This window comes from Prionailurus bengalensis, chromosome A2, assembly GCF_016509475.1.
Source record: "Prionailurus bengalensis isolate Pbe53 chromosome A2, Fcat_Pben_1.1_paternal_pri, whole genome shotgun sequence".
Classification (NCBI taxonomy): domain Eukaryota; kingdom Metazoa; phylum Chordata; class Mammalia; order Carnivora; family Felidae; genus Prionailurus; species Prionailurus bengalensis.
In genome coordinates, this window is record NC_057348.1 from 114,049,353 (window position 1) to 114,063,346 (window position 13,994).

The 13,994-nt window shown below is 42.7% G+C and overlaps 1 protein-coding gene across 1 annotated transcript in view; it reads right to left on the minus strand.

Annotated features, from left to right (window-relative positions):
- Nucleotides 1-13,994, minus strand: part of RAPGEF5 (Rap guanine nucleotide exchange factor 5) — a 226,888-nt gene that overhangs the window by 111,341 nt on the left and 101,553 nt on the right. The window contains exon 8 of the mRNA XM_043589070.1: nucleotides 3,949-4,022. Coding sequence (XP_043445005.1) covers nucleotides 3,949-4,022 — 74 coding nt within the window. The remainder of the gene's footprint in view (nucleotides 1-3,948; nucleotides 4,023-13,994) is intronic.

Here is a 13,994-nt window from a genome sequence, read left to right on the forward strand (position 1 = left end):
TATTAAGAGTGATAAAGAGGGGCACCTGGGTGGCTCAGTTGGTTGAGTGCCCGACTGCGGCTCAGGTCATGATCTCACAGTTCATGAGTTCGAGCCCCGCCTCGGGCTCTGTGCTGACAGCTCAGAGCCTGGAGCCTGCTTCAGATTCTGCGTCTCCTTCTCTCTGCCCCTTCCCCGCTCATGCTCTATCTCTATCTCTCAAAAGTGAATAAACATTAAAAAAAAATTGTATAAGAAAATAAAGAGGGATAAAGAATCAAGAGTTTAGATCGTTTCTCTATGTGTATGTATGTGTGTGAAGATAGCATATATAGAGACTAATACTGCAACCCAACCATGTCAGATGCCTTAAATATTCAAACCAGAGAGCAATGTGATAGACGATGATAATGGTAACAACTCATAGAGGCTCACTTGTTTGAGTACTTACTATGTGCCATGCGCCACTCTGTCTCACATATATTCATCTAATCTTCAACTCAGCAATCATCCCCATTTTACAGATGTTAGAAAGGTGGTTTAGTATAGGCGTTGAAAGCCAGGATGTCAGAGCCAGACTGTCTTGGTCTGATTCCTGGCCCTGCCACTTACCAGCTCATCTGTGAAGTGGTGGTCAATACATTCCCTACTTCATAGGGTTCACTGTGGAGCGGAGAAAACAAAGAGCGCAGGAGAGTGTTTACGGCATCCGCATTGCCGCACAAGTGAACTCTCAATGCTATTTCAGTACAGGACTCTCTCGCCCAGGAGAGGAGAATAACTTGCCAAAGGTTACGGTGGCAGAGCCCAGAGGAGAACCCAGGCGTCTGGCCCCGGAGGCTGCACTCCACACCTCCCATGTGCTGCCCAACATAGAAACTCTGATGTGCCAGGATTCCAGGCATTTTCTGTGAGGTATCATTTCAACCTCAAGACAACTTTATAATATCTCTGCTTTACAGAGGCAAAAATCAAGCGTGCCGGTCACTTGCAGGGACTCTGCATGCAGGGACACTATGGTGACAACAATGCTGACGCTACCCTGCAGCAGCCCACAGGTTTAGCCGCTAAAGAACTTGTGTAAAAGCACAGGCTAGGAGGAAGGGCTGGGAAGCAAACCGAAGTCTACGTGCTCCCTTCACTCCACCCACACGTCACTGCATTAAAGTGGGAGTTTCTTAAGCAGGAAAGATATTTTTAGTGAGAAAAGGAGGAAAGGAGCTAACACATGAGGAGAGAACTAGAGTTTTATGGCAGGTGGGAAAGCTGTATACAAGACCCAGTCTTGCCATCTTAACCCTTTACATACCCAAAGTTTTCAACAGCGTGAGGGCATTTTTCCCATAGTGGCATACTTTGTCACAGATGGGGAGGGAGTCGGAAACCAATTTCTACTTAACTTGCTTAAAATATGCTCTGGAGGGAAGACTGCAATACGGTGAAATAGCACAGAGCATGGCACATAGATGCTCAATCCATTATATGTACATACACTAAACACCAAATTAATAATTTTGGTGTCAAGGGCACACATGTGCACACACATACATTTATTTCTAACTCTCCCTCAGTGTCTGATGGTAAAATTCTCAAAGTTTTCTTTGAGCTCACCCTACCTGACTTGAACTACTGAGGACGCTACTCAGAGCATTTGGAAAGATGGACCCACAGAATCGAACTGAAAACTGGTGCTTGTACGGTGGTGGCAGGTCAGACTTTCTTAGACACATCAGATGAGGTGACAGCTGCCTTCCTTCCTCTGTGGCCCTGGCCTGTAACACCCAGCATCATGCCTCCAGCGAACTTAACTTTTGCCTTTCAAACTAAACAGAATCTGTTCCTGATCTAATCATCAATTCACTGGTTTCTTTTGGTTTCATGATTTCATTCCTCTGAGCACCCTGCAGATCCGTAGTTACAACACTGTTGGAGAAGAAAATCACAAAATCCCAAAAAGCCAGGTCTGCGTATCCTCTTGAGACAAAGAAATAAAATTGCATTAAAACAGACCTTTGCCCACAGAGTGAGTTCAAAAACAAAAAAAATGAGTAACAGTTTATGTTTAGAAATATCTGTCCCGGGGTGCCTGGGTGGCTCAGTCAGTTAAGCGTCCGACTTCGGCTCAGGTCATGATCTTGCGGTCCGTGAGTTCGAGCCTCGCGTCGGGCTCTGTGCTGACAGTTCGGAGCCTGGAGCCTGTTTCAGATTCTGTGTCTCCCTCTATCTGACCCTCCCCCGTTCATGCTGTCTCTCTCTGTCTCAAAAATAAATAAACGTTTAAAAAAATACTTTAAAAAAGAAATATCTGTCCCATTAATAATTTAATGATTTAAGAAACCTTTGAGGAAGTGTAGGAAACACTAAGTTGGGGAATCCCTGACCAGGTTTCTTGAAAGCCTGAAATGCAATTTCGGTATGAACTTGAGGACTACAGCATTTTCAGTATGACCACATCAAAACAATTCCAAACAATTCCCTATATAAACTTACTGACACAGTACAGCCTGTGCCATGTTGACTGAAAAGGCTAACATAATTATTTTTTTTTCTATGGGAATGCAAATTGGTGCGGCCACTCTGGAAAACAGTGTGGAGGTTCCTCAAAAAATTAAAAATAGACCTACCCTATGACCCAGCAATAGCACTGCTAGGAATTTACCCAAGGGATACAGGAGTGCTGATGCATAGGGGCACTTGTACCCCAATGTTTATAGCAGCACTCCCAACAATAGCCAAATTATGGAAAGAGCCTAAATGTCCATCAACTGATGAATGGATAAAGAAATGGTGGTTTATATACACAATGGAATACTACGTGGCAATGAGAAAGAATGATATATGGCCCTTTGTAGCAACGTGGATGGAACTGGAGAGTGTGATGCTAAGTGAAATAAGCCATACAGAGAAAGACAGATACTATATGGTTTCACTCTTATGTGGATCCTGAGAAACTTAACAGAAACCCATGGCGGGGGCGGGGGGGGAAGGAAAAAAAAAGAGGTTAGAGTGGGAGAGAGCCAAAGCATAAGAGACTCTTAAAAACTGAGAACAAACTGAGGGTTGATGGGGGGTGGGAGGGAAGGGAGGGCGGGTGATGGGTATTGAGGAGGGCACCTGTTGGGATGAGCACCGGGTGTTGTATGGAAACCAATTTGACAATAAATTTCATATATTAAAAAAATTTTTTTTTAATGTTTTACTCATTTTTGAGAGAGAGAGAGAGAGAGAGCACATGAGTGGGGGAGGGGCAGAGAGAGAGGGAGACACAGAATCTGAAGCAGGCTCCAGGCTCTGAGCGGTCAGCACCAAGCCTGATGTGGGGCTCGAACTCACGGACCGTGAGATCATGACATGAGCTGAAGTCGGACACTTAACCGACTGAGCCACCCAGGTGCCCCATTAATGTAATTATTCTGACTACAATCAACAGCTACAGAACTTGGAAGGTGAAGTGCAATGGGTCAACCAAGCCAAGAATCTTCAAATGTTCTGATTTACATCAAGTTAGCAGTTGAGAGCACTAGGGTGGCTCAGGTCTTTATTCCTTGCGTTAGATGCTGGGCGTTGGCACAGAAAATTTGGCAGGTGAGGCGTCACACTCCTCTGTCTGGCCAAGCCCTGGCGGTCGACGCTGCCGGCTCAGATTCTTCTCCGCCATCTCCAGGGGGTGGTGTGCTCTAAGGTGATCTCTCCCGTTCCTTCACTTACTTTCCTTGCTTTCTATGGGAAGTGGAGTATGTCTGCCTGTCTTTCCCTCCCTCATGAGTCAAATTATAAGTATCATTAACAATTTAGGGCCCTTCTTGTGAAATGCCTCTTTATCAAAAGCAAGCACTTTGTTCTCAGTAGTATCACTATTTACAGAACACAGAAGGTCAAACCTGTATCATTTGCAAACCCCTGCGTTATCTCACAACTGTCAATGCAGACGACAAGGGTAACGAGGAACTGTCACAGAACTGATCATACCTGAGAATCTGGAACACCTTCAGCTTCTGCCACAATTACGTGTTTGTCACCATTGTCTTCATCTTGTTCAATTGCTTTAAGCAAAGAAAAAGAAAAGAAAAGGAATGTTAAAAACAATGTAGCATCATAAGAAAGCAGTTTTAGATAATTTCGTTTCAGATGGCAATTTGGCAAGAAAAAACAACGTTAGGGAGATTCACAAAATGTAAATATCAGTGCTATTTTTAATTATTTGGATGGAACTTCAATTGCGTCGGGCACTTCTCATGTACATTTTCTTGTTTATTAAATCAACGGCAGTGGAACAGTTTGCTCTCGTAGGTTCTTCACCTAAACCTGACCAGCATGTCAGTACTGTGCTTCATTCTAACGGGATTTAGGGTGTAGTTGAAGGCTTCTACCAAGTTGATCCGAGAACAGTAATTTTTTTTAAACAATGTGGGTTTCTTGGCTGGTAGTTTACAGTCATATAATCAAGAAAGCAAGAAAGCATAATTGTATATTTAGACCACTCAGTGCATTGTTACCACAAAATTCCAAACTGGGGAGTCTTGAATCTACCTCTGCTCCTGTATCTTCCCAGCATCTCCCTATCCAAGTCCTTATCACCCCTTCTGCACTCAGGCAACAACCTCCTAACACAAAGCTCTTGATTCCACCCTCTCCTTCATACAATCCAGCTGGGGCACAATTGCTAAAATAATCAGTCTCAAAAAATATAACAAGTACCATGCTTTGGTCTATATTATCGCTTATCTTATCAAGTATAAATTCCCTGTTTGTCATTGAAGGTCTTCCTTGAATTCTCTAGCTTCCTCCTAACCTGCAACTTCACACTGACATTCAATACAGCCCTGATCCAGGCGGACCGACTTGATTATTTTGCTCTTTGTACAGTTGGCTCTTTCACCCTAAAAATATTTCCTGAGTGGTGACTGTGTGCCTGATACTGAGGCTACTCCTGCGAGCAAGGCCAATAAACCCTGACTTCATGAAGTACACATCCTGGCTGGGAAGAGAGACAATGAACAACAACAACTACTACTACAACTAACAATAACAATAATGATAATGGTAACGATGATAACAGTAAAAATAGTAAGATGGCATTAGAGATCATGAGAAATGGGGCAATGACAGAAAACCGACAGGGAGAGGTCACACTTGAGGGAAGGAGGCAGGGATGGCAGTTCCCTGAAGAAGTGACACTTGGGGGGAGACCTCAAGGTTGAGATGGAGCCACCCATGGCAGGTGAGAGTGAGAGGAGACAAACCCAGAGAAAGCACAGCTCAGCGTGAATCCAGATTTTAGCCTAAGAACATGGGAAAGCACAATGGAATTTTAAATTAGAATTGCATGATTTGATGTGTATTTTCCAAAGTTCTTTTTGAGTTCTTTGTGGAGAACAGACTTAAGAGAAGCGAGAGAGGAAATAGGGAGGCACTTAGGTGACTCTTGTTAACATCTTTTTTTTTTTAAGTTTATATATTTATTTGATAGCTAGAGCACGAGCAGGGTAGGGGCAGAGAGAGAGGGAGAGAGGATTCCAAGCTCTGTCAGTGTAGAGCCGGATGCAAGGCTCAAACCCACAAACAGTAAAATTATGATCTGAGCCAACGTCGGACACTTAACCAACTGAGTCACCCAGGTGCTGCCAACTGCCGACATCGTGACTAGAAATGACAATGGCTCAGACCGGGAAGGTGGCAATGAGCTGCAGAAACATGGAGGATTTGAGCTGACTTTTTAGACAAAATGGACACCACTTGCCAATGAACTGAATATGGTTGATGGCGGAGAGAGATGAGGAGAAGAAGCAATCAAGGATGACTCCTAAGTAGAATAATTTATTCCTATCTTCTGTACCATTTATTCTTTTGCACTCTCCATCAAAAGCAGGGCAAAAATAATACCAACCTTACTGACAGTGAGGTCATGCACTGTACTTATGGGTTCACTTTGCATGGTTTTGTGTACCAAATACTGTGCTTTCCGCTCTATAGTTTTTAAAGTACTGTTTCATATTCCCTTTGCTTTTGTATGCCTTTTCTGCCTACTGTGAGGTGCTTACCACAGAGAGCATCTAAAATGCTGTGCACACCATATGAGCTCTGTAAAAACTAACTGGATGAACAGTTCCCTCCCCAAGTGCCCCCAACGGCACGGCTTGACTACGCCTACTTACATGAACTACTTCTTTCATAACTATTTATGAAAAAAGAGGGGAGGGAAATTCTTGTATTAAACTCCATGAATAACTAGCCTAACGCCTATCACTGAGCATCTAGGGGCAAAGCAGCAACAGCGGAAGTAGACAGAAGCTTTTCTTCTCTTTCCAACAAAAAGTTCCATTTGTGCTTATTCCAAGGGGCTCCCCTATTGCTACTGCTGCCCAATTATAAAGAAAGTGAAGACGAAAGAAAAACTCTTATGTTTTCTCTGAAAAACTAGAGGTGAGAATGCCAAGGGAAAAATACAGAGTAACACTGTAAATTCCGCTTAAAAATGCAATGGCTATGGAAGTTTTTACTTCTATTTGCCTTTTACTCAACTAATTGAAACAAGGGAAGTCTTTACCTGTAATGGGGAATAATTCTTCTTGAGGGCAACTAACACGGGACAAGTGCATCTACATGAAGTGTGAACCATACCTCGGCACTTGATTTACACTTTGATTTCAACATTTGCTCTTTGAAGTTTTAGTTTTTAATTTTTAAAAGTTTATTTATTTATTTTTGAGAGAGAGGGAAAGAGAGATAGATCATGAGCAGGGCAGGGACAGAGAGAGAGGGAGATATAGAATCTGAAGCAGGTGCCAGACTTCGAGCTGTCAGCACAGAGCTGGATGCAGAGCTCGAACCCATGACCTGAAATGAAGTCAGACACACAACCGACTGAGCCACCCAGGTGCCCCATGAAGTTTGTTTTGATACAAATGAAGAAAATTAAATTTTTGAATATTTTGCCTTCTAAATTCATGTTTTTGTTTTTAAAACAATATTCTGGTGTCTAGGCATTTATTATTGCACACTGACACGCAGGACAATGAAAAACAATTTCAGAATTGAGGGCTAACACTATTTTTTAAGATTCAGGCATGATTCTTAGTACATATACATAGAAACAAAGGAGAGGGGATTAGCATCAAAGCATAATTGGGATAAAGATTCAGTCCTGTATTTCTAGCTTATTCCCACGCAACAATACTCCATTTCTCATCACATCTTTGAAAACCTCAAAATTAGTTGCGCAGCAATACAGTTCGATTCACAGAGCAAGAATCACAAATACAAGGAAATTCAGGGACGTGGCAAGGTAATTCAGCAATCCATCTCAGTGCGCACCATGGAGACTCTCAAAGTTCTGGTAGACTCTTATCTTCAGTATCTTGATGACAAGGAAGAGTGTGGCCTTTTCCAACACATAAATAACATTATTTTCTTGGAAGCACTGAAAAAGTATGATTCCAAGAATATATTTCAGCCAGTAGTTCATATACGCCATTTGGGAAGAAAAGTGTATTTATTCTGGACTTCGGAGGATTTATCATCACCCTGGGAAGCGTCCCATATGAAATACAGTTAGTCACCTAAAAAGGGGTCTTCTAGGCATCCTTGAACATGAAGATTGAACATGTCAGGGAATACATACAAAGACAACTTTTCTCTTCACGCCTCCTAGTGGTGTGGCTCATGTGATAGAAAGAGGAGGAAGCAGTTATTTAGATTTTTTCAGCTGTATTTTTCTTTTATCTGGTCGGAGTAAGAGTAGGTTGGGGAAAATTTCCTACACAAATATTGATTCTGGGACATTTCCCTCCAGTGGAACACGTACACAGGAATGACAGCTTCTGGGACCGAGGGAGGCTGGGAGCCTCACTCTCTGCCAACACAAACCATCTCCTTATCTCTCAACCCAGAGTCTGAAAGCAAGAAAAGGCCTTTGAAATAACTTACACAACAAAAGTCACAAGCACAAGATCTAAAGCATATATTTTCAATAGTAAACATGAAAATCCACATGTTTTATGTGCTAAGTATATATGTGGATTACTAAGCACCAATTCACATAAGAGTACTAATCAATTTTGCAAAGGTAAGAAAGAGCCACACTAGCACAAATTAAATGCAAGGATCGCGATGTGCTAGGTGACTGTACTTGAGAGTGTTCTTTACAAACCATTTTTTTTTTAATTTACACACCATCCAAAAATGTCACCACACAGAGAAATTTAACATTTCATGTCCCAATGTGAGAAATCACCAAACACAGTCAAGAGAAGTAATTCGCTGAATATTTTGCCAACAACTAAAGTTGGGGCAATAATACCATCTTTCACCTTCGGAGCATTTTTTTATGGAGGAAGGTTTCCTAACGGGTCTCTCATTTGAGGTTCATACATCCTGAAGACATGGACGGGGAAAGTCATCGTCATCTTATACATAAGGTGAAGTAACCTGTGCCAGCCCTCCCGGGATAAGGGATGTTTCTACAGTGGTGCCAGCCTGTGTCTGTCAAGGATGCAATGGTACCGTGCTGGTCAAACTGCACATCAACAAGTCCATTCATGGGGGTCCTCGCCAGTATTTCTTTTTTCTCTTTTTTCTTTTCTAACGAAACAGAACAGAATAAACTAGAACAGGAAAAAAAATGTAAATGTCAAAATGCATCACAACCAGTAACGTCAGGTACTGTTCACAAATGCGATGAGATGTGTACCAGGTGGGGCTGTTTTGTGTGTTCAATGGGTTGTGGACTTTAAAATGTTAGGAAAACACTGAGGTGCTTCCAGGCCATGGGAGGCAGAACCCAGTTCCTCATTATCTAAATAACCGGCTATTTTTTGTACCATTCCTGGAGAGGGGCCATAATATTTATTTTAGGAGGCCCCTCAACAACACTCCATCCACATTCAGCAAGTACTGCATTCCCTCGGAGCCGGCATGGAAACGAGCTGGCGGTGAGAAATGCTGATAGAGTCTATTTATTTTTGGTTACCAATATATAATCACAAATGCTTCAAAATGCTCAATTTTTTTTCTATTTTTTAAAAAGTAAGGGGAAAAAGCTGTTGCAGCCTTCACTTCATCACTTTTTTTTTCGTGTTAAAATTTGAAAACTACTGCTCCGTATTCACCATCAAGATTTGTTGTAGAGTATTATCATCTGGCCCATCCAGAGTGCCCTTTCAACTTCTCTTTGAAAGCTGACCAATGCCTACAACATCTCTGTCCCAAATGCCTTTTCTCAGCCCCCACTGGTTTAGCCTGTGAACTGAACTTGAGACTGTTGTTTGAAAACTCTCTTTGCTGGTCATTATCATCCTTGAATCCTCTAAAAATGCAAGTTTCCCGCAGGCTCTCTTTTCTCTCTCTGCCTCTTTCCTCAGTGATCTTATCTGTTCCTCTGGTTTCAGTTTTCATGGTTATACAGGTTACTTCCAAATCTGTGTCTCCATCTCTGCCCTCTCCTCAGAGTCCCAGCCCACATCTCCAGTTACACTCTGAACATTTTCATTTTGCACACCATTGTGCACCTGCTATGTACAAGCAGCTATGATAGCGTGGTGGTACCGCTTCTGTCCCCAAGGTGCGAGGACACGAAGGTCTGAAATCACCAGCATAGTGTCCACTAGATTTCACAAGCCTCCTCTTGCAGTATTTTAGTTTATGTCACCACCAGGTGTCTTCCTGTTCTTCCCTCCCCTCTGCCCTCACATCAGTCTCTCACTAAACCTTGTCACTTCTACCTCCGAAATGTCTCCACCTTCCTTCCTCTCTGTCAGGATCAGAGCTCAGGACTGCACCACCTCTGTCCCGGGTCACTGCCACAGCCTCCCAGCAGCCTCTTTTACAGTTCGTTCTCTCCTCCACAGACTTGGTGAGTCCGATCACAACAGCCCCCGATCCTTTCGGACTCCTGCCTCTCCCCACTCAGAGAACAGGAGAGTCACACAGGGGCCTGAGTACCAAGTCAGACTCCAGGGCCCCATCCCTGGCATTCCTGGTGCAGTGGGGCTCAGCATGGGGCCGTGCCATTTGGACAGCTTTGACACATGTGATCCCGGCTCCATGAACCATTCACGTTGAAGCCTCTGATGCTCAACAGCTGGCCCAGAATCACACAGGAAGTCGGTGGAGTAGATCAAGTACCCAGGTCTGACTCTCTACCTGCTCCAATCCACCATGAAGACTTAAACTGTCCAGAATGAACCGAAAGGAGTGAGACTGAAAACAAAGAACACAGGAGGCTTACAGTAAACAGTCTAATGAAAATTGACTTGAATTTCCTACCAGGAGTTGTCTGTAAAAGTTAGGGCCATAATGACTTACTCATTGCTAAGTGCTCCTACATACACACCCCTTTCCTTCAACTCTCACCATGCTTCCTAAACCCTGCTTTTATAGAAAAGAAGATAATAAATTGTTTGCTGCACAAAAGAAAGGTATTGCTTTTACTAACATGTGAATATAGGTGTGTTGATGTTCTGGAAATGCACAGCAGTCAGGCAACATAATAAATCCATAGTGAGGAGGCTAAAATGAGAGGTAGCTGAAAAACTGCCATTTTCCCCATCTGATGCTCCAAGCTCTGCACACTTTGCTAGAGGCAGCTCATGCCACAGAGCGACCAGGTCTGGACTGCTTCCCTGCTGCCCAGCTGCCTGCATGATTTATCCTCCCCTCAGGCAGAGAGGATCCCCCTTCAATTCTTATGCCTTTGTCGTGTAGCCTAGACTCTTCAAATTTCCTCTCCCCCACTTTGTAATAGGTTTTTATAGTGTTTTCTTTTGAATACCATTTAATACATGTCCAGTCAATGGAAAAGTTATTCAACAGAGAAAAATGATAATGTCAAAAGAGCAAAGTGCATCCTGTATCAAATCTTAATTAGATCATAAATACTTGCTCCGTTGGCCAGAGTAATAAAGAACTAATCAGTACTTGAGCCCAGTAAGCTCTATGGTTGCCCTTCTTTTGAGGAAACATATCAGAAAAAAACAAGTTTCCTTTCAATGCAAAGATGCCTTATACATGATCCAACTAAAATAAAACCTCAATTTAAAAAAATCGAGTTAACCTTAGCTACCATTTTTCTTCAGTGTTTATCTTCAGAGACAGAAGAGCTTTCAGGTTCAGGCCAATCTGCTATAATCATATGGTAAAGGTATGAGCAGAGGTGGTACTGAGCTGATACAAGATGATTATTCATTTAAAAAGACCCTAGTGCACTTTTTTACTCTGTATCTCTCTCGGGAATTAAAATTCTAAAAGATTGATCTCAGGGAATAAAAGAAAAGTAATTTCTGAGTCTAACTATGTGCCGATGTGAAGCTACATGCTTTACAGCATCTCCTTTAACCGCCCCTCCCCCCCAATCCCTAACAAGCCCCAGAGGCATGTGCTCCATTTCGTAGAGTAAGAAAATGAACCTCTGGAAGCCACTAAGTCAAGTGGCTAATGTAGAACTGAAACTGAGTCTCTGGATTTGGCTTTTCATGGCTATACAAATCTGCCTCTAGGATTATAAAAAAAGAAAACACAACAGGTTGTATCTACATGGACACTTAACTTAGGTTTTATGGTAGACCAGCAATCTACTTTTTAAAAATAACGTAAAAGTTTTCTGCCACTCATATGATGTTCATAAGCTTTTTTTTTAATTCCTGAATTGTCAGTAATGCTACTGCTAAATCTTCTCATTGACATTACAGGGAAATTGTAAAACATACAGAGGAACCACCAAGAATTCCCTAAGAGTCCTTGTGTTTGCAAATACAAGCGAAGACACCAAATAGTTCAATCAATATAGCAATCGATGGAGGGCGGGCAGCTCAAGAGGACGCCAAGGAAAGTTGTGAAATTTTCCCTAACTCTCATCTAATCCATCCTGCTAGAATTTAAAGAAACTTCCTTTTATTACACATTTGGGGGAAAATACGGCACCATTCCTACAGTCCTTCTAGCACATGACCTTTGTCAAGTTATATCAATTCACCAAACTTCAAGTTCATTACTTGAAGAAGAGAGATGTTAACAATCACCACCCTATAGGCTGGGTATGTGGAAGAAAGGATGGATGTAAAGTGCTTGATCAAGGGTAGCTACCTTATACTCCAACACAGTAATGTGCTTTTTTCCTTTTGCGTTTTCATCCATGGATGGGGCCTTTCTTCTCATCAGCCCCACCCACTATTGGGGTAGAGTGCAGGATAAGGAATATAGAAACAAAGTCATTAGTATTTGTATTCTGACATCCAAGTTAGGATTTTGCCTTGAAAGGGCAACATTTACAAAGAAATGTTACCTTCCTTTGCACATCAAAAACCAACTCTGGAAGTTCAAATCTCAAATCCCTCTCTCCTGAGCCAGATAAGCCACAGGCTTGTCCCCCTCAAGGATCTGTCAGGAAGTAATGGGGTAGGAAAGCTCAAGGCTATTCCCAGGATACTGCAAGTGGACTGTTGGGTTTGGGGGACAGGACACTAAAGATGGTAGACCAGATGTCTACAGATGGCAGCAGAGATGAAAGGTAAGAGCTATGGGCCTCCTCTTCCCTGGCTGGGCTTGGACTCTCAGAAGGTGAGGCCAGGTAGATGGTTGAGGGGACACCGAAAACAGGAGTGCAGGTTTACACAAAGATTGAGACTTAGCACACAGGGGAGGGAGACTGTATCACAGTCTGCCGCCAGCCCCAGGTGGGGGTCAGCATGCTCACAGTGGATTCAGCAGTGAGCACAGTAAAGCTGAGGGCAGACAAGGGGTAGATGAGGTATGGAGCTTATCACTCCTGAGTTGTTCCTCTTCCCCAAGATAGGAAATCTGCAAGGCCTCACAAGTTTTATATGCCCTGGGGACAGAGGCCTGCAATGGAGCCTATTTTATAAAGGGCCATAGGCTAGATGGAGTTTGCAGCAGTCAACAGTGGAGTTTACAGCCCTTGCAAGAGGTAATATAGGGCAAGACAAGCAGAAAGGCCCAGAGACCATAACCTAGCTGAGATGGGCCCCTGACGGTACAGGCACCTCTGCAGAGACCAGAGAAGCCCAGGAGTACCGTGGGGATCCAAAGACCCTCCCATGCCAGGGACTAAGTGATCCAAAAGGGGGTATTTTAAACTCAGCCCAGGCAGGAGCAATATCCTGAACAGACCATTTATCACAGAAAGAGTTCAAATCAAAAATAGCTAAGATATTACTTTCTGGCAGTAGGTAGCAGCTTGTTGAGGACCAAAGAGCTATTATCAAGAATAAAGAACACAGCATTCCCCACCTACATTTCAGTATAAAGAATAATTCTGAGAATCTGTTAATGAGCACTTTTGAGTATCAATATAAGGACTTTAATGGCTTACAAAATAATCTCCTAAGATTATCAGCTAACAAAACCAAGACAAAATACATGTGGGAAAAAAACATTTTGATACAGCACCCAAACTATCTTTCGCATTCATGCCAAAGGCACTGAACTACATTTCTTCTCAAATAGAAGTATATGGGGGCACCTGGGTGGCTCAGTCGGTTGAGCGTCCGACTTCGGCTCAGGTCATGATCTCACAGTCTGTGGGTTTGAGCCCCGCATCAGGCTCTGTGCTGACAGCTCAGAGCCTGGAGCCTGTTTCAGATTCTGTGTCTCCCTCTTTCTCTGACTCTCCCCTGTTCATGCTCTCTCTCTGTCTCAAAAATAAATAAATGTTAAAAAAATTTAAAAAAAATAGAAGTATATGTATCTTGAGTTTTCAGATAAAACTGATAAAACTATTGGTTGTTTTATTTGTCTTTCTTCTTGAAATACCAAGGTAACAAAAAACTGTACTTGAGCAGGTCCCATGAAAATGTCCTTGAAGGGACCTGAACCACCTAAATAGATGTGATCTTTGGACGAAACTGTCCATCTGGTTTTATGACTAACCCTGAAATTAGTGAATTCATGTAGGCTTAATGTTACCCACAAAAGGAAGTAAATTCAGTCACTTGGACTTAGGTGCAAATGCTAAGTGTGAATTCCATGTCCAGAGTTAGTTTCAGGGATGGGTCTAAGAGAAC